Source organism: Haliotis rubra, unplaced genomic scaffold (genome assembly GCF_003918875.1).
Source record: "Haliotis rubra isolate DU_JTF1 unplaced genomic scaffold, ASM391887v1 Scf546, whole genome shotgun sequence".
NCBI lineage: Eukaryota > Metazoa > Mollusca > Gastropoda > Lepetellida > Haliotidae > Haliotis > Haliotis rubra.
In genome coordinates, this window is record NW_025767242.1 from 33,432 (window position 1) to 54,136 (window position 20,705).

At 39.5% G+C, this 20,705-nt stretch overlaps 1 protein-coding gene across 1 annotated transcript in view; it reads left to right on the forward strand.

The window, feature by feature from the left end:
- The window catches only part of LOC124253587 (protein mono-ADP-ribosyltransferase PARP14-like), a 36,259-nt gene extending 16,995 nt beyond the window's left edge, over positions 1-19,264 (forward strand). The window contains exons 10-19 of the mRNA XM_046687393.1: positions 3,148-3,279; positions 4,584-4,649; positions 5,716-5,892; positions 6,705-6,860; positions 7,921-8,123; positions 9,201-9,281; positions 9,746-10,070; positions 10,899-11,044; positions 11,705-11,861; positions 16,618-19,264. Coding sequence (XP_046543349.1) covers positions 3,148-3,279; positions 4,584-4,649; positions 5,716-5,892; positions 6,705-6,860; positions 7,921-8,123; positions 9,201-9,281; positions 9,746-10,070; positions 10,899-11,044; positions 11,705-11,861; positions 16,618-16,934 — 1,760 coding nt within the window. The 3' untranslated portion in view covers positions 16,935-19,264. The remainder of the gene's footprint in view (positions 1-3,147; positions 3,280-4,583; positions 4,650-5,715; positions 5,893-6,704; positions 6,861-7,920; positions 8,124-9,200; positions 9,282-9,745; positions 10,071-10,898; positions 11,045-11,704; positions 11,862-16,617) is intronic.
- The last annotated feature ends 1,441 nt before the right edge of the window (positions 19,265-20,705 follow it).

Below are 20,705 nucleotides of genomic sequence, written 5' to 3' on the forward strand. Positions count from 1 at the left end.
CAACATATACCCGCCCATGTCATATACAGTATGGCCCAAAGTATATCTGTACCAACATATACCCGCCCATGTCATTACAGTATGGCCCAAAGTATATCTGTACCAACATATACACGCCCATGTCAATACAGTATGGCCCAAAGTTTATCTGTACCAACATATACCCGCCCATGTCAATACAGTATGGCCCAAAGTTCTATCTGTACCAACATATACCCGCCCATTTCATTACAGTATGCCCCAAAGTTCTAACTGAACCAACATATACCGCCCATGTCGATACAGTATGGCCCAAAGTATATCTGTACCAACATATACCCGCCCATGTCAATACAGTATGGCCCAAAGGTCTATCTGTACCAACATAAACCCGCCCATGTCAATACAGTATGGCCCAAAGGTCTATCTGTACCAACATATACCGCCCATGTCGATACAGTATGACCCAAAGTATATCTGTACCAACATATACCCGCCCATGTCAATACAGTATGGCCCAAAGGTCTATCCGTACCAACATATACCGCCCATGTCGATACAGTATGGCCCAAAGTTTATCTGTACCAACATATACACGCCCATGTCATTACAGTATGGCCCAAAGTATATCTGTACCAAGATATACCTGCCCATGTCGATACAGTATGGCCCAAAGTTTATCTGTACCAACATATACCCGCCCATGTCAATACAGTATGGCCCAAAGTATATCTGTACCAACATATACCCGCCCATGTCATTACAGTATGGCCCAAAGTTTATCTGTACCAAGATATGCACGCCCATGTCGATACAGTATGGCCCAAAGGTCTATTTGTACCAGCATATACACGCCCATGTCATTACGCCCATGTCATTACAGTATGGCCCAAAGTATCTGTATATCTGTACCAACATATGGCCCAAACGTCCATGTCAATACAGTATGGCCCAAAGGTCTATTTGTACCAGCATATACACGCCCATGTCATTACAGTATGGCCCAAAGTATATCTGTACCAACATATACACGCCCATGTCGATACAGTATGGCCCAAAAGTATATCTGTACCAACATATACGCCCATGTCATTACAGTATGGCCCAAAGTATATATCTGTACCAACATATACACGCCCATGTCATAGGTCTATCTGTACATATACACGCCCATGTCATTACAGTATGGCCCAAAGTATATCTGTACCAACATAAACGCCCATGTCGATACAGTATTTATTTGTACCAACATAATATATACCCGCCCATGTCATTACTGTATGGCCCAAAGGTCTATCTGTACCAGCATATACACGCCCATGTCATTACAGTGTGGCCCAAAGGTCTATTTGTACAAACATAATAATACACGCCCATGTCATTACTGTATCGCCCAAAGGTCTATCTGTACCATTACACGCCCATGTCATTAGAGTATGGCCCAAAGTACATCTTTACCAACACATACACGCCCATGTCAATACAGTATGGCCCAAAGGTCTATCTGTACCAACATATACCCGCCCATGTCATTACTGTATGGCCCAAAGTATATCTGTACCAAGATATACACGCCCATGTCATTACAGTATGGCCCAAAGTTTATCTGTACCAAGATATACTCGCCAATGTCATTACAGTATGGCCCAAAGGTCTATCTGTACATACATATACCCGCCCATGTCGATACAGTATGGCCCAAAGTATATCTGTACCAACATATACCCACCCATGTCAATACAGTATGGCCCAAAGGTCTATTTGTACCAACATATACACGCCCATGTCATTACTGTATGGCCCAAAGGTCTATTTGTTCAAACATAATAATACACGCCCATGTCATTACTGTATGGCCCAAAGGTCTATCTGTACCAACATATACACGCCCATGTCATTACTGTATGGCCCAAAGGTCTATCTGTACCAACATATACACGCCCATGTCATTACTGTATGGCCCAAAGGTCTATCTGTACCAACATATACACGCCCATGTCGATTCAGTATTGCCCAAAGGTCTATCTGTACCAACATATACACGCCCATGTCATTACAGTATGGCCAAAAGGTCTATCTGTACCAACATATACACGCCCATGTCGATTCAGTATGGCCCAGAGGTCTATCTGCTCCGACATGTACACGCCGATGTCATTACAGTATGTCCAAAAGGCCAATCTGTACCGACATATACACGCACATGTCGATACATTATTGCCCAAAGGTCTATCTGTACCAACATATACACGCCCATGTCATTACATTATGGCCCAAAGGTCTATCTGTACCAACATATACACGCCGATGTCGATACAGTACGGCCCTAAGGTCTATCTTACCAACATATACACGCCCTTGTCATTACAGTATGGCCCAAAGGGCTATCTGTACCAACATATACACGCCCATGTCATTACAGTATGGCCCAAAGGTCTATCTGTACATACATATACACGCCCATGTCATTACATTATGGCCCAAAGGTCTATCTGTACCAACATATACCGCCCATGTCGATACATTATGGCCCAAAGGACTATCTGTACCAACATATACACGCCCATGTGGATACATTATGGCCCAAAGGTCTATCTGTACCAATATATACACACCCATGTCTATGCAGTATGGCCCAAAGGTCTATCTGTACCAACATATATACACGCCCATGTCATTTCAGTATGGCCCAAAGGACTATCTGTACCAAATATACACACACCCATGTCATTACAGTATGGCCCTAAGGTCTATCTGTACCAACATAGATCAACCCCCCAAAATGACAATTCTGATCTAGATGTGGATAATGTTCAGTGGAAGGCCTTAATTGCAATATCCGAAATATAACGCATGAAATGCAACTTCAAAAATAGAATATATGCCATATGTTTCGCTATAACACTATGAGATGGGGCGGTGCAGTAGCCCAGTGGTAAAAGCGTTCGCTTGTCACGCCGAATACCCAGGTTCTATTCCCAATATGTGTACAATGTGTGAAGCCCATTTCTAGTGTCCCCTGCCCGTCATATTGCTGGAATATTGCTAAAAGCGGCGTCAAGACTCACTCACTCTGTATATCATGTACGGTAACACACTCACTCACTCACTCACTCTGTATATCACGTACGGTAACAGTCACTCAACTGATTCTTTGCATGTTGACAGAACCTGATGATGATGTGGCAAGAGGCGTGTTTTTCGGGAACGTTCGTTTCACGGTGGTTGAAGGTGATATCTTGCAGCAGAGAGTGGGTCTCATTGTCAACGGAAGTAACAGCAAACTGGACCTCTCGAGTGGTACACTCTTATTGTTCAAAGTGTGATCTTCGTTTTGTTTGATTTTATCCATAAATGGGACTGTGGGGTTGCCTAGTGGTTAAAGCGTTCTCTGCTCAAGCTGAAGACCCGGGTTCGACTCCACATGGGTACAATGTGTTGTGTCATATTCACTCACTCGATTACCCCCAGATCCCTTTAACGGAGATTTCTTACGATCGTGAGAGTGTTTCGTCACTTTCGTCACTTTAATTGCACCTGTGAAGATCCGTGTCATAATTGGTCTTCAACAACTCATGTTTGTGGTAAGAGGCGACTGACGGGATCAGGTGGTCAGGTGTGCAAAATTGGTTGACACCTGTCATCGTATCCCAAATGTAGATCACTGTATTGTCTGGTCCAGACTCGATTATTTACAGACAGCCACTATAGAGCTGGAATATTGCTGAGTGCGGCGTTAAACAACAAGAAACAAACATCACCTATACTCTACATCGTGGAAGGGTAATATAGGAGGATGTGCAGATCCCACAGAATTATTGTGATCTTGACATTAATTTCAAGGTAACAGGTAGCATGTAGATTTGGACTGTGTACAAATTCGCTTCACTGCTCACTTCCTAATCCGGATGGGGTTGCGATTGATAACTGACTGGTATTTCCGTTATCTCGAGGTCATGCATGCCACTGGGACAGGTTTGTTCATATCTTTCAGGGATAAAGGTCACGCTATGTCATATTCTTACACATGAGAAAAATCCCGAGAACATTTGCAGATTAGAATATGTACAGACTGCCGTCATATAGCTGTAAGATACTTAAGTGCGGCGTTCAACAGCAAATATTCATTTCTTATATTTAAATAGCACAAGGGCTTTAAATTTGAGATTTTGAGGGTGAGCTTTTGCATTCAACAAGTGTTTTAGAAAGCGGCTTCAAATCTCAAAGAATACATTTGCACGCGAACAAATATTTGGGAGGTTTGGTGGTTCATTTATTGATTTATTGCACACAATGTGTTGGTGTTTGATTTGAAGGCGTGGAGCGGTGGGGTAGCTCAGTGGTTAAAGCGTCCGCTCGTCTCGCCGAAGACCCAGTTTCGATTCCCCACACGAGCGCAATGTGTGAAGCCCATTTATGGTGTCCACCGCCGTGATATTGCTGGAGTAATGCTAAAAGCGCCATAAAACAATACTCATCCAATCACTAATTTGAAGGAGGTTATGGGAATATGGAGGTTTTCAATTTCTGCAAGCAATACAGACATTCTACATTCTTGAGACCTCTCTACGCGTCTAATAGTTCGTGCTTTATATTTTTTGTAGGAGTGTTGTCAAACAATCTGCGAAAGACGTTTGGAAAAGACCTGGAGAAACAGTGTAGAGAAAAAGGTGCAGTTATATAAAGCTTAATAAAACAATAATATACTTTTCTAACATGTACAATGGTTCTTTTTGCCAGTATCAGAATCTGGTAGAACGTTAGCCATTAAAGGAGTACTGTTCGTGCTACCCATCATAAGAATAAGGTTACAGTTATGTGGTTGTGTCACAGAATTGGTCTTCATTCTACCATGACATTTAAGTATGTTCGTTTGTGATTGGCTGTTACTAAAAAATTAGAAGTGAAAAAGTTTCAATAACCTCTTCTGAGAGCCGGTTCACTGCGCGTAGGAATATTTTGCACTCATTAACCCTTACAAAGGTAAACAACACTACGCAAGGGTAATGAGTGCATGTTTAAAACGCGTTTTATTCATGGTGCATATGTCATGGATGGGATGGAGAATGGAGATAATCCTATTGTGTTTACATTTTACGTATAAATTACTTTACTTTACATTTACTATAATCACTTCCAAAATGTAAACACAATAGGATTATCTACTAAGTAACCCATGCTTGTCGTTAGAGGCGACTAACGGGATCGGGTGGTCAAGCTCGCTGACTATGTTGACACATGTCATCGAATCCCAGTTGCGTAGATCGATGCTCATGCTGTTGATCACTAGATTGTCTGGTCCAGATAAGATTATTTAGAGAACGCCACCATATAACTGGAATATTGCTGAGTGCACCGTTAACCAACAAACGAACCAATCATATCTATATCGGTCTATTTTCTTTAAGGACCGATAATATATACGTTGGTATAGTTTGGCCAAAGAGATGAAAGAGTACTGTAACAATATTTAAATTGTTACACTTTCAAATTTACATCTATCCATACAATAATGCATATTAAAGTTTTATGTCCACTTTATTTCGTCTTTCTGTTTCCTTGGCATAAAATTACTTTGGTAGGCCCAGATGCCAGTGTCAACCACTGGAGAAATATAATTGCACGGTCGGGATATGTTACCGTATTTGTCCTATAACGATGACTGTCAGGTTTCCTTTTTCGATGGTACATACGAGTATAGTTGCTGATACCGCTTATACCTGTCCATTGTCGCAGTTGGCGACATCGTCGACACCGGGGTTGCTGTCACAAGTGTGTCGGGCGCATGTTTCAAGGCAGTGCTGCACTATGACCCTCGTTTCTTCAACGGCATTAGCGAGGTGTTGCCAGCGTTATTGACAACGGCAGAAGAGCTGAATTATACATCTCTGGCGCTGCCAGCTCTTGACCAAGGTATGTCACAGCATGTCACATTTGTCATCATCCGAATGTCTCTCTCGTTTCTAATATCTAACATTTATCTAAATCTATATTGTAAAATTATTTGTATGTGCTCATAGCTCTCTCTGTCTCTTTGAGAGAAGGATAATATGATATCTGTACTGCATGTAATATTTGCTGTGTACAGATTGTATTACAATTGGGATACGTCTCTCTCTCTCTCTCTTGAACTTATGCATGTGGATGAGTCTCTGTGTGACAACAAAACCACAAGTGAACAGGGTGTAGTTTACATTTAGACAGTTCCAATAATACGAGAGAGAGAAATGTGTGTATGTGTGTGCGTGCGTGTTTCTATTTGCCCAAGTAAGGGTAAATGTTGCTCCAGTAATTGGCATTCCACTCCATAGGTGTTTCAGTCATATCACAGGACACGAGCAGTCGTCCAAGGTTGTGCAGGAAGACAGTAACTTACATGATACGACCTCTTGATATGAAAACATTGAACGACACAATATATGTTACATACACTGTCTTTGATACTGATGTCTCGATGACAAAGATTCTGGCTTTGCTCACGAAATACTTTATTAAGATAAACATCAGGGTAGCCAAATCAAACTCAAGATATTTTACCCAGGCCGAGATATTTTTATCAAGCAGATGAGGCTGAGGCGGTTTGCTTTTCACACAAAAGGATGAGCTGAGTTAATCTATTTGAAAAATACGATGCATTGGTCGACTTGACCTCTCGTGTCATATGGTATTTAATGTTTGGCACTACAGTTTCCCAGTTGAGGGAGGATATGTGTTTGATGTTGCAGGGCGCAGGCGTGGTATATCAAAGAAAAAGCTAGCGGAGCACGTCTTTAGTTCGCTGACCAAACACTCCGGCCTGCGGCATCTACGTGAAGTCCGGATGGTCATCTTTCAGGATCATGATCTCTACAACAGTCTGGTCAGCCTCTTCAACAACCATGGTTTGTGCAGTCAACCTCAAAAATTACACAACCGGAAGATCCGGGTTAGACTGAGCAACCCATGCTTGTCCTAAGAGGCGACTAACGGGATCGGGTGGTCAGTCTTGCTGGTTTGGTTGACACATGTCATTGTATCCCAACTGCGTAGATCGATGCTTATGATGTTGATCTCTGGATTGTCTGGTCAACACTGGATTATTTACAGATAGCTGGTATAACGTTGAGTGCGGTGTTAAACAGCAAACATAGATCCTTGGTTCTGTCACTGCTATAGACATTTCTTTGTACGGATTCCGTGCAGATGTTAGTTCACGTCAGGCGTTTGCTTGTAGGAGTCCGCTGATTGGTGGATCGGGTGGTTGCCTGTCTGACCTTGACTCTTTGTTAGCATGGATTGACGTCCGTGTGCCATGCAGGTCCATTGCAACTCTCAGCAGTTTAGATATAGAGAAAAAAGCAATGTTATATACAACCATGGTCGGATAAAGGAAAATGACTCAACAGATGACGCAACGCGGATGCAGCCATACACAAGTCTGTATTGATACCCTTTAATGCAGCGTTTTACACATGACGCTACCAGTCGGGATGGAAATACCACTGTGTGGTGCTTCATCACTAAGGCTGAACCAAGAACACTTCCCCTTACCCAGAACGTCAGTAGATTAGGGGCCGGATACACAAAGCTTTCGTAGCACTACGTCATTTGTAATCCTCTGCGAAACTATATAGTTGCGATAGCTCGTAACATTACGAATGCTTTATCGATCGGGATCCCGATTAGTCTGTCTCACAGCCCCTTTAGCACATTACTTTCCCTACTGCCTAGCCCTCCCTGCAGCGCTAAAGTCCTAAATGAAGCAAGTCTCGATTTCCCTGAATCTCCCTACTATCTAGGGCTCCTTTTCAATTTAAAAGGGTTTATTTGTTACTGCCAAAATTATATATATTCGGTGACTAAGCGTTAGTCTAGATCCTGATCTACTCACGTTGATCTGGGCAACGGGAAGCTGACATGTTAAATGTTTGGTGGTATTAATCTGCATTTTAATTTGTCCAGCGTGTTCAGCTACGAGAGAGGACGACGTACAACCTTTGGGACGGCAGGGGACCAAGGATCATGAAACATCTACATATGAGGTTACAATTTCCTCCGACAGTGCACAGAACCTTGACAAAGCCATTGTGGAGCTGATGTCGACTCCTGGGATAAAGCAAGAATCTTTCACCAAAACATGTTTGATGCACTTGACAGTTGATAAGGTCATTACCCTGATTGTAAAGTTGATAAGGTGTTTACCTTGATTGTAAAGTTGGTATGGTGTTTACCTTGGTGGTAAAGTTGATAAAGTGTTTACCTTGATAGTAAAGACTTTGTCACGCACGCGCGTTCAGATAAATAAGCACACTAGTTTTGAAGGCCTCATAAACCAGGGTCCCCATCCACAAATCGTTTTCAGGGCTAAGACAACAGAGTTAAGACAGATCATACGCTTTGTGGATCGGTACCCAGGTTTCATTGAAGGGGCGGTGGAGTAGCCTAGTGGTTAAAGCGTTCGCTTGTGACGCTGAAAGCCTGAGTTCGATTCCCCTCATGGGTGCAATGTGTGAAGTCCATTTATCGTGTTCCTACCTTGATATTGCTGGAATATTGCTGAAAGGGGCATAAAACCCCACTCACTCACTCAACCTTTGAAATATATAATAGTTACGTTGTTTATACCACTTCCGGCTTAAGGGCATGAGCTTGCCAAGGTTGTCAATCAACCAATACAAAGCTGTTTAGAAGATTGGTGGGAAAACATTCCCACATTAACCAGCACACTCACACGCACAAACATGCGTGCATACACATATTATTCTTCATATTAGGTAAGAGGTCACGATATGTTGAATCCTCGTCAAATACCTTTACCTGAATGTATTATTTGGCAAGTATCGACACTTTTATGCCACCTTGTTGATAGGCGTTAAGGTTACAATGGTCGGAAAACTGTAACGTTTTCAACACTCATTTGGGCAATCCATTAATCCTGAATACCAAAACATTTGTGAATGGGTTGCCTCGGTTTAATGCGCTACAACTCGCTGAAGGAGTTGCGTCCCTTAAATACGCCAGGATCTGTTGTATATTGTTGATATATTAGCCTCTTGTTTAGCTTTTGATTCTTGGCGAGCCTTAGTTAATATCAAAGCCGTGTTTGAGGTTCCATACACAGGCCTTCGACCTGCGTCAGTTGGGACACTTCCTTTAATATTTAGTCGGTAACTAAGATACTTTTCAAAGCAGAGTTAAAGCAAACGCCACTTTTACTTTATCACTCATTTGTATCATTTCAGCTGAGAAGTCTGTATGATCATGCAAAGACACACAGCGTAGGCATCTCTGTGGACCGCAACCATGGAGTTGTAACAGTGAAGGTAGCCTACATGTCGAAAAATTTCTGTGGTACTTTCACACTTTGATGAACTAATAACGACACCAATTCAAGTGTCTATTTTTAATTTTCGTTGTTGTTGTTGTTTTTTTAATTTTGGGGTTGGTAATGGAAGAATGTTTACATTGCTAGCGATAAGAAAGTCCATGGTGACTCACGCTGTCTGTGGCAGGGCTTTGTCTTGCTGGAATCTGGTCCGAGGGTTTCATTGCAGGTTAGAGTGGAAACCTGAGCTAATTACCTGATCAACTTTCTGCCGTGCCATTGGTGCTGAAAACTACGAGATTACTCTGTTGCAAACAGATACGTTACTACTTACTGATTAATTTGTTTCATTTATTCATTCTTTCATTCAGTAATTCACTCACTAACTCACTCACCGATATACAGTATATTTATGAGATAATGTTTTTCCATTCAAATTTCTGTTATATTTAACTGATTCAGGGGTTCGCGGAAGATGTTTTCAACATGATGAAGCGCGTGTACGAAATATGTAATGAGCTCCAAGCGTCCCAAATCGAGGCTAAGGCCATGCAGTGGTATTATATTGACATCCTAGAGAACGGGGAACAGGTAAAGGAGAAATACGATTCCGATCTCAATAAGGACATAGAGCTAGCGTTCCGGAACAAAGCTGTGGAGCCCCTATGTAAACTAACAACTGAGGACGGCGACAGATACGTCATCGACTTTAACGACATGGTGGAGTACAGAGAAGGGAACAAGGACAACACCTCAGTTGTTGTCAGCAGAGAGAGTGTTATTAAAAGTAGGTCAGATGGGATATCATTTTGATTTTGTCATATATTTGGACAAATTAAAGACTAAACAATAAAATGTTTGTTTGTCGTTTAACGCGGCACTCAGTAATATTCAAGCTATATTGTGGCGGTCTGTAAATAATCGACCAGACAATCCAGTGATCAACAGCATGAACATCGATCTACGCAATTGTTATACAATCAACAAGAATTGTAGTTGCTGATAAGTCCATGAAATGTTTCGTTAATGTTTTTTCACTGGTAGTATGTTTTGATTTCTTTATCTTATAGACCACGCAGCAATTCTTAAAGTGCACAATACCTACTTTGATTTCTGAGTAGGCCCTTTAGCTTGGGAGACCCCCTCTAATCTAAAGATGTCTCAAACCACTTGGTTTATAGTTGTGAAAGTTAAGCCAAATACCTTTTAGTGTCCTCAAATACTACCAAAATGTTTTGACAAATGTCAAAGAATTCTGAATGGTTTCGTCACATGGATATAATGGTTGCCATGGTGAAAATATCCCTTTCGTCTCTCGTTAAATCAAATCTGATATGCAATATAGTCATAGAAACAAACATTCTCAGTGTATGAGAACAATGAATTAATGAAGCTTAAACTTGCCTACTAATATTAAAACCGAGCATTCCCCAATGTCACTGGGGGCGGTGGGGTAGCTTAGTGGTTTAAGCATCCGTTTCTAACGCTGAAGACCCGGGTTAAAATCCCCACATGGGTACAATGTGTAAAACCAATTACTGGTGTCCCTCGCCGTGATATTGGTGGAGTATTGCTAAAGGCGGCGTAAAGCCACACTCACTCCAATGTCTTGTAGCTCTAGCGAGTGACTTCGACCCCCCAGTCTCCTGGGAACGCATGAACCCTGATGAAGACGTTCTGGTCGTCCCCCTCAAGAAGCAGGACCCCCAGTACAGCCATGTGGATACCATGTTTTCAGTATCAAAGATGGAAGTTGTAAAGGTGAATAATTAATGAGCACATTTCTGTTTTACCTTATAGTAGTTAATGGTAAAAGACAGTCTCGTGTAAGGCCAAATGTTTCTTCCGCGAACATAAATGTTTTTCATAACGATAAATACAAGTTTCATAACGTAATATACAATAAACCCTCCTTCCACCCTATTAGATATTTTACTACGGACGATGTTTAGGACAGTGATTTATTTTAAGTGTCTATGAATATATATTCTTGATTATAAATGAATACAATTCTAAACGTTTACACATTTAATTGTTTAAACTACAGTTATCAATTATGTGAAAAAAATCATAAATTACAATTTTTGGACCATGATAACAAGAAATTAGGTTTGAATTGGATCTTAAAAATTCATAGTATTCAAATACGTGACCTCTGCTCCATGCAACTTACGTCTTATGCCAACTTTCGATTTTTTCGAAAAACATATTTGCAATTGTGCACTTACATTGAGAATGAGTGATTTAACAATGAATTATTTATATATATAATTCTTCAAATCAGAAAACTGATGTCATTATATTTCCATGAACCGCTTGGTGTTGAGGTGGTATTTTCGGTGGATGTTTGTTACAAAAGACAAATATATTCCTGGAAACGGTGCAAAACCATACTCATTGCCTCACTCACTCTGATTTCAGATCGAGCGCATTCAGAACAAGACTCTGTACAAGCAGTTCGCCGCCAAGAGGACGCAGCTCGGAGTGCCTGAGACGCAACTCTGGCACGGAACTGATGGTGAAGCAATTCCCTCCATCAACAAAGGCGGCTTCGACAGAAGCTACTGCGGTAAACATGGTGAGCAGCAACTGCTAACTGTTTTAGTAACATCCATTGGCGGACTATGTGAGGGACCTGATGGGTATACTCTGTAATGTAAACTAGTTGTAAAACACATTGTACTGACTGAGTTTGGTTTTACACCGCTTTTAGCAATATTCCAGCAATATCACGGCGGGGGACACCAGAAATGGGCTTCGCTCATTGTACCCATGTGGGGATTCGAACCCGGGTGTTCGGCGTGACGAGCCAACGCTTTAACCACTAGACTACCCCACCACCCCAAAACACATTGTAAACGTAAGATGGTTAACCAGTTTCTCCTAAACGATTGACATAAAAAAATCCATACAATTCTGTCTAGCGTCAGTGAAAAACGGTATCGAGCTAATATTTCGAAAAAATGGGTTATGACAAGAGTCTATGATAAAACGAAACCAGTCGATCAGTGTTTAATGTTGCAAAACACAATTAACAGTAAAGAAGAGATTTTTTATGGATGTCAACTTCTTTATTATGAGGAACACAACGTTTCCGAGTATATCCTTACTCCTTCATCAGGTGAATGATTCACTTGATGAAGCATTCGTGACCAACTCTCCCGTCTCGATACTTGTTATGTGCGAAAATACGACAAACCAATCAGAACGAGTGTAATGATTGCAGTGCTTTGATAAACACAATCCCGAGTACTTAAATCGCTTATGGCATTATGTTTTGGTTTTTAAAAATCATGAAAGATATTTATCGGCATAGTGAAAGTACAAAGAACTCAAAATGATTGTGTTGACTAATGTGAAGTTTTTAACAAGAATAATGCCATGAACGGTAAGAGATTCAAATACGATTGTACAACATATTCAGGAAATGCAACTATAAATCGTGGCAAAAGTTATTATATCAACTACTTGTTAAAGGTTTTCATGGTAAATTTTTCAATATTCTTAAAAGCATGTATACGGGTGTGAATTCATGTGTTAAGACTATGTCTGGTGTCACACCTAGCTTTTGTACCAGTAGGGGTGTTCGCCAGGGATGTATCCATAGTCCTGTTTTATTTATCTTCTTTATTAATGAATTAGCCAGTTGTATCCATGCTGATTGTTCACGTGGTATTTTTGTGTCTGATGAAATTGAACATATTATTTTATTGTTATTTGCAGATGATATTGTTTTGTTTGATTATACAATTGTCGGTCTTCAAAAACAGTTAAATGTGTCCGCTTCGGGAACTACAAAGGATTCAAGTGTTCCACTACCATTCGCAAGGGAAAGGGAGATAAGCAAAAGATCATGAGTCAGGATAAGGAAAAACGTGCAATATTTTGTACTTAGGTTTACTACCCTCGAAACTAAGCACCCGGATACCGAATCCAGTCAGAGCGGGTGGGTGTGCACTTTAAGTGTAACGAAGACTTTCATTGGCTGGTTCATTTGCTGAAACGCTCAGGGCTCTGTGTGTGTGTATATAGAGATGTTGGGTTTTGTAAATACATGCTCATTTTTTTGTGTATAACATTTTGCAATCAACAGACATCATAACATGCCATGTGTACAAGTATCACACCTGCCTGTCTGTGTAACTACATAATGTGACAGACTGAATTTAGGCGCATGAGCCATAAATCAATGCGTTTTGTTTATGGTGTATAGCCTGATAGGTGTTAAGTTCAAATTGCATGTGGCCAATGATTGAAGTTGTGTAATTGCATATTGTCATTTGCAGGCAGGCAGACACATAGGTGCCAATAAAACAGACATTGAGTTTTGTCTATGACAGAGGCATATCTATATCACAGTTAGAAATTCTGACAATGCTAAATAATGACGTTGCTGTTAAGTATCGAACTGAGAAAGTGACTCGGTAAGAAGAACGTGTGGTGAAATAGTCAAATGAAAGTATGTTAACAGTTAAATCGGTAATCTACTGTCATAACATGTGTCATAATTCACTGTGCCTGTGAAATATCAACAAAACACTACTCTGAGTATTCACCGCCAGCAAAGGTTTTCCGTCTTGAAATGTCAAACGCCTCACTGGTTGTCACATAGCTGAGTAGATCTAGATCCATAACAAGGTTCCTTTATGTAACGAGTAGATTATTTACTACTTGTTGTTTGTGTACACAACCAAGATTAGACTACTCCTGCTCACGACCTTATAATCCGGGCATCCCGGTTCAAGCCGTGCGAACCTATTCACTGCGCAGCAGAGCTGTTGAAACCACTTTTAGTTACAGGCCGGGAGAGCCACTTTTCCGAAACAGGTACCGGTAGCCAAAACTGATATGGCTCTCCCGGCAATAATTATGGTTGCATGAACATGGAATGTGGCTCTCCCGGCTATGCTGTAAAAACATGCTTAGTGATTCAAACAGGTTACCGTATTTAACAAAACAAGACCTCATAATTTTATTCAGATCACAACAGATTTTATTTCTATAATTAGCACAATATAATATGCTAACATTAAATATAATATTATCACATCATAATAAAAAATCTTAATCTGTTGTAATAATAATAAGAATGATAATGATTTTGTTTGTTGCCATGTGTACATTTCTTATGAAAACCTTCTGCTGCATTGTGATGCATGGTCTATCTTCGGTGACCCCAGTCTGTCTGTAAGGCTGAATAAGTCTTACAACCATGATATGGTGGCATCCGAGGGCGTTGGCAACATCATTGTATGTCGACCCCATCTGCAACATCTTAATGGCTCTTTCCCTCTCTTCCGCTGTTAATCGTTAAATATATCTCGTGCTTGTGTATCATATCATGCATTCTGGGCTCTCTTCATACCCTATAGAATCATTCTACACGTGAAATTGATGAAAATACTGCTTGAATATTGCTAGGTTTTGGCGATTGATATTGCTGTGTGTAAATGTTACTTTGCAAGCAAAAATGTTAACAAAGATCATTTTCGGTGTTCCTAAACACTTTTTCACAATATCAAAGACACGTTGTACTTGTTTTCACTAATGCAAATCAGCAGAAAATCAGTTTTAAAAGACTGAAATCATAGGAATGATTCTTTTACAATTTTACACTCAACAACAATTGTTTCTTGTTTTAAGAATTGAAAAATGGTGACTTTAAGTGGTTTTTCTCTGTCTGAAGCAGAATTTTATTTCAACCTTTCTTTTGGACATCTAAATCACTGTTATTGGTTTATTTCGGCATGGAAAATAGAACAATTTAACTCTTCTGAAAAAGATGCAGTTCACCTTAATATGAATGCGTTTGAGAATTGGGTTCTTGATTTGCATAAAGCTGTGTTGTTAAGTTTCCTTGTACACTAATACCTTCTAACATATATTTGATATTTTAAGTAATTCATAGATGGTAGGAGGGTAACGTTTCTTTTGGTGTTTAGCGTAGGAACGGTCTTTTACCGGTTACGGTAATCCATTAATTAATTAATCTATTGGAAATGTGGCTTTACCGGATACAGCCATGTTATTGAAATGTGGCCTTCCCGACAAAAGTCATTTTTGAAATGTGGCTTTCCCGGCCCGACACCCCACTTTTCACCCCAGCTGGGTTTTTTAGTGAATCGTTTGAACTCCGATTTCGCGGGATTTTTTCATCGCTTAATTTGTTAACTTTTTAAGTTGAATTTGCATTTTTGATAATTGTTACTGTATGTGCACACCGAAAGGTATCAGAATCTGCAAAGTTGTGTTTTGCGTAGCATGTAAGCTTTAAGAAACATTGGAATCAAACAGGGATAGAGTTATCATTCTTGTATAAAGTAGTTCTGATGTTCATGTGCCGATATGAAATCCTTCCAGAGGGGCACGAGTCGCTATTCGGCTTGAACCGGAATAACACGAGTTGGTCACGAATGTATGAATTGAGGGGGTGATACCGGTGCTGTGGACGCCAGTGGTAGTTAACACAAGGAACAATTGGTCACCATACTTTCTGGCATTGTTGATACTTGGCGTATTCATCCCATAGTTGCCCAATTTCAGTTAAAGTTTTGTTTTAATCAGTTAGCATTTAACAAGAAGACAAAGTCATCAATATCCCCCATGAATATGTCTACGAGTTATGATTATGTCAAATGTTTTGGTGTGTATATAGAAAAGTGGAAGGAGAGTATTGAAAGGTTTTTAAAGTTCTGCTCCGGAAAAGAGCACTACGACCAGTTTCAGTCTAAGTCAAACTTGTTGCCATGGAAATGCCAAAAATATTTCATTCAGAATACCAAAACTACCAAAAGGCACCAGTACACCACTAGACCAATCTATGTGCCAAGTTTGGTGAAAAAATAGAGAAAGGTTTTAGAGTTCTGCTCCAGAAAAGAGCACTACCACCGATTTCAGTGTAAGTCAAACTTGTTGCCATGGAAACGCCAAAAACATCAATTCAGAATACCAAAACTACCAAAAGGCACCAGTACACCACCAGATCTATCCATGTGCCAAGTTTGGTGAAGAAATATTGAGCGGTTATAAAGTTCTGCTCCGGAAAAAGACAAATGTGCACGCACGCACGGACAGAGTCCATTTTAATACCCCCCTGCAAAATGCGTTGGGGGGGATAAATACGCAGAAGTTGGTTTTCAAAGCATGTACAACACGTAGCATTTTTTGTACTTATCACAAACAGAAAATGGGTAATGACTGATTAATGTTCGAGTAAATGTAAAATGGTCCTACAGTATATATGAGTAACATTATTTTGCCTTAAATAGAAAATGATGAGACTTGTGATTCACTGAGCTCCTTCCTCAGTTGATATTCATGTTTAAATCTTTCAGCTGCACAATTTGGAAATGGTGTCTACTTTTCTACAGACCCTAGCTACTCCACCAATAACAGGTTCGCCAAAGCTGACAGTGCTGGCTACAAGTACATCTACCTTGCGGACGTCTTGATTGGGCAGTATACCCAGGGGAAGAAAGGAATGAAGGTTCCTCCTCCTATAGATCCTGCCAAGTCAGATGTCCGCTTTAATTCTGTTGTTGATGATGTCGAAAATCCCCAAAAGTTTGTCATCTTTAATGACACACAGGCCTATCCGAAATACTTGGTTACCTGCAGAGTGGTGGATGCAGCCTCAACATCTACACAATGAACAACAGAAACGTCCTTTCCCATTATGTGTCCACCACATTTCCAAAAGATATGGACTTGTGACATGTTGAAGTTAGCTCACCTGAACATATTGTGAGTGAGTGAGAGAGTGAGTGAGTAAGTTTAGTTTTACGCCGCTTTTAGCAATATTCCAGCAATGTCACGGCGGGGGACATCAGAATGAACATATTGAGCTCACTCTGACAGGTTAATATGTGTTATGACCAATGACCATTCCTTGTGACGCGCGATAGACATTTAACAGGTTATCTAAAACAAGGCTTTATTTAAGTAACCTGTTGAAGACATTGTGAGGCACAGCCTTCAAAAACATTGTTTTCGGTGTTTTGAGGGGAAGACGTACCTGCTTGGCATTTTTCCGGACATACTGAATGTGTTTCATGTTGTGATAACCAGATTAGATTTCTTGGATATTTTACTGATCACACGTAATCATAACTTATGATGAAGTTTTCATATAACAATGTAATGATGGGCAGCATACCAAGTGGTTTATAGCATACAAACCAGTCCACCATAACACAAAGACTCCATCAGCCAACTTTTACAACTCTGACTTACAACTTTTGACAGCCTCACTAATTATTTGTTTTAAAACAGATGCACATAATCCATAACAAGTTACACAGTACTATTAAGGCACAGCATACTCATAATATTCTTAAAATGAAAAAAAAAGAAGAAGCAAAAACTGGTGTCAACTTGAAGTATTTATTTCAACCTTTAGTTCAACAAAACATCCAGACCCAAGGTTCAGAAGCTCACCTTCCAAACATCTTTCACTTATAGTTTAGGTAACTCTTGTTTTTGTTACCTAAACATAATTCTACATGTTGAGGAAATTTTCAATACAGTAAATGAAATGATTTCGCAATTCAGGAAGGTTGGATACAATCAGAAGTCATTATAAATTGCTTGACAAGATGTCACAAGTGCCATTGTTGTTTAGACATTCAACACAGTTGGCAGGCATGTCAAAGTATGGCAATGTTTTCTCTCTGATTTCTTTAGAGGCTCTGTAAATGGGTAAACCATACACCTTTCTGGTCACAATCTCAGTACAGCAATAAGCTTCATAAGGCTTTGCTTTCAAATATTTAATGTTTAAAGCCATTGTGCATAAGTAAGGAGAATGACAAGACTAAATTCACCTGAGTCTTTTATACTTAAACGGATTGAGCATGTTCCAACCGACTGAACACCCTAAGCAAATTAATCTAAAACCCATATTACATCAAATATACATCTATCATTCTGAGTGGATAATTTATCTTAATATTGTTGTATCCCTACAAAAGGAAAACAAGTGCTCTACCAGTCTCTGTGAGGTAGAAGAGCAACACATGTTAACGACACATTTTTCCTTCATAATCCCATTATCCTTAATAATAAAATCAATATGAGTACATCACAGTTCCTCAATTTATTTATCGGCAAATGTCAACAAATGCTCACATATCGCAAGGTGAGCTCCAATGTAAGGTAAGACATCCATCCGTCCTCAACAATTTACAGCTTCACAACAGAAGCAACTGTTTACAGGTGCCAGACATTCAGTCCACTTTCATACAACTTTCCCTCTATCATGTACAAATAGGAACCTTTTTCAAAGACAAAACATATGAAAATATCATTTGTTGAGCTGGATTTCACGACTGGCAGCTAAAGGAAGCACTATTACCTGGAAGCTGAAATTATCTGAAATTACTGATATATATATATATTACTACCCATATATTACCTATAGGCATTGCATGCTCAGGCATGAACTATGGGTATAGCCAATATATGTCCTATCTTAGAATATCATGTTTGAAAGAGATATGAATATTTTCTTTGAAATTTGAATTTCCATATTATATTGATTTTTTATCATCCACTATTTTGTATTAACTATTGTATAATACTGGCTAAGATGTAAGCCCTTTGTACAAAATGTAAAATTCAGTTATTCTAATGATATTTACAATTCCCATGCATTGTCACACACTGGTTCATAGTTTATACAATCTGAAATAACAGTATCTGTTTATGTAAAGGATGAAAAGAAATGTATAATGAACATGAACAAAAGTACATGATGTTGAATTCACACAAACATAAAAACTAAAGGCTATAGATCAGTCGGTCTCAATTTCCTACTGACAGATTCCTTTGGGTGCAAGATAAAATTGTAGGGATAATTATGTTAATGGACCAGCAGAAAGTGTACTGCTCTTGTATGTCAGAAATATTTTCAGTCTGATTGTAATCATTGAGTGTTACAAGAACTGAAAATACTTGTAACATGAAATAAATCAAATGCCCTAACTGCAGACCTTCTTTTTACGTTCAGATTTCATTTTCAGAACTAAATTTAACCAGTCAGTGTTCAACAAGATTTCAATTCTAAAATGGACAGCTTGCTGAGTGAGGAGTGAGTATGGTGTTACACCAATTTTAGCAATATTCCAGCAATATCACGCAAGGGGGAGTGTGGAAGGAAGATACAAAGTAAAGCATGTGTTAACTGTTCACCATCCAAGAGAACAAAACTAAGCATGGCATGCTGCTGACAACCATACCACATAACCAGGGCAAAATATGGAATCTGAACCTAGACTTACTGGTTCTGACTTTCAAAGCAACTTTAGGCCAGACCAATTTTATTTCTTGCTTTACGGATCTGCTGTTCGTATTTTTGCAAGAATAAGAAAAAATATAAAAATATATATATATTCCAGCTATATGGCGGCAGTCACTAAATATTCAAGTCTGGACCAGACAATCCTGTGATCAACAGCATGAGCATCAATCTACACAATTGAGATACAAATATCTTTTACGACACTTCCATATTTTGCCAGTATGTACAGCTGTTCAAATGATAACTTTGATCGCAACCCAATCCATAATGACAACACAAAGCTGAGAGCATAATGTACCTGAACATTACTTCATACTGCAGGGTGACAACATTGAACAAAATGATGAATACAACAGCTTGACAAGAAATTATCATGATCACATCAGTGCCATTAACAAAATGATCTGCCTGAGACATGTTAGAAGTAGGGTTAGTACAAACAAAGACATGGACCGTAAATGTTGCATACAATTCAAAAGCTCAAAATCAGACAGCACACGACTGCTTATTACTAAGGAAAAGCATAAATAAGCACCCTATATCTAAAAAACCAGACAACCATAACTTCTCCCACACAAATATTCTGTGCAATAGGTTGTGTTCATTCTAGAGTAACAGAATTTGCATTGAGAATTACCTCCCTTTAACAGTTATCAATTCACTTGGTTTCCCTGCATCATTGTTCTTTAGTCCTTAATTCATTCATGAAAGACCACAAACAAACTCAACAGGCAAATAATGTGTTTACAAAACATCTCCATCATTAATACATGGCACACTGTCTCAACATGAAATATATCTTGTACACATAACAAAATCTCTCAGGCAAATCACTCAAAATTGAAAATACCCATTAAACATGCTCCTATCTACATCTCCATGCTATCAACAATAAGTGAAAAATACCCACAGAAAATTCTCATGCACCATGACTCTGATTGCACTCAGGGCCCTACCATTTAATATTCTGGATGGGGCATTAAATTGTTATTTCCAGACAGAATATCTTTGGTACCTGCTTCAAGACATAGGATTATTTTCTCTGAAGAGAGCTGAACAATTGTATTTCTATTCAGAACACTTGTCACTATGCACAGCAATTCCCTGATCCAAGAATAATTTCTT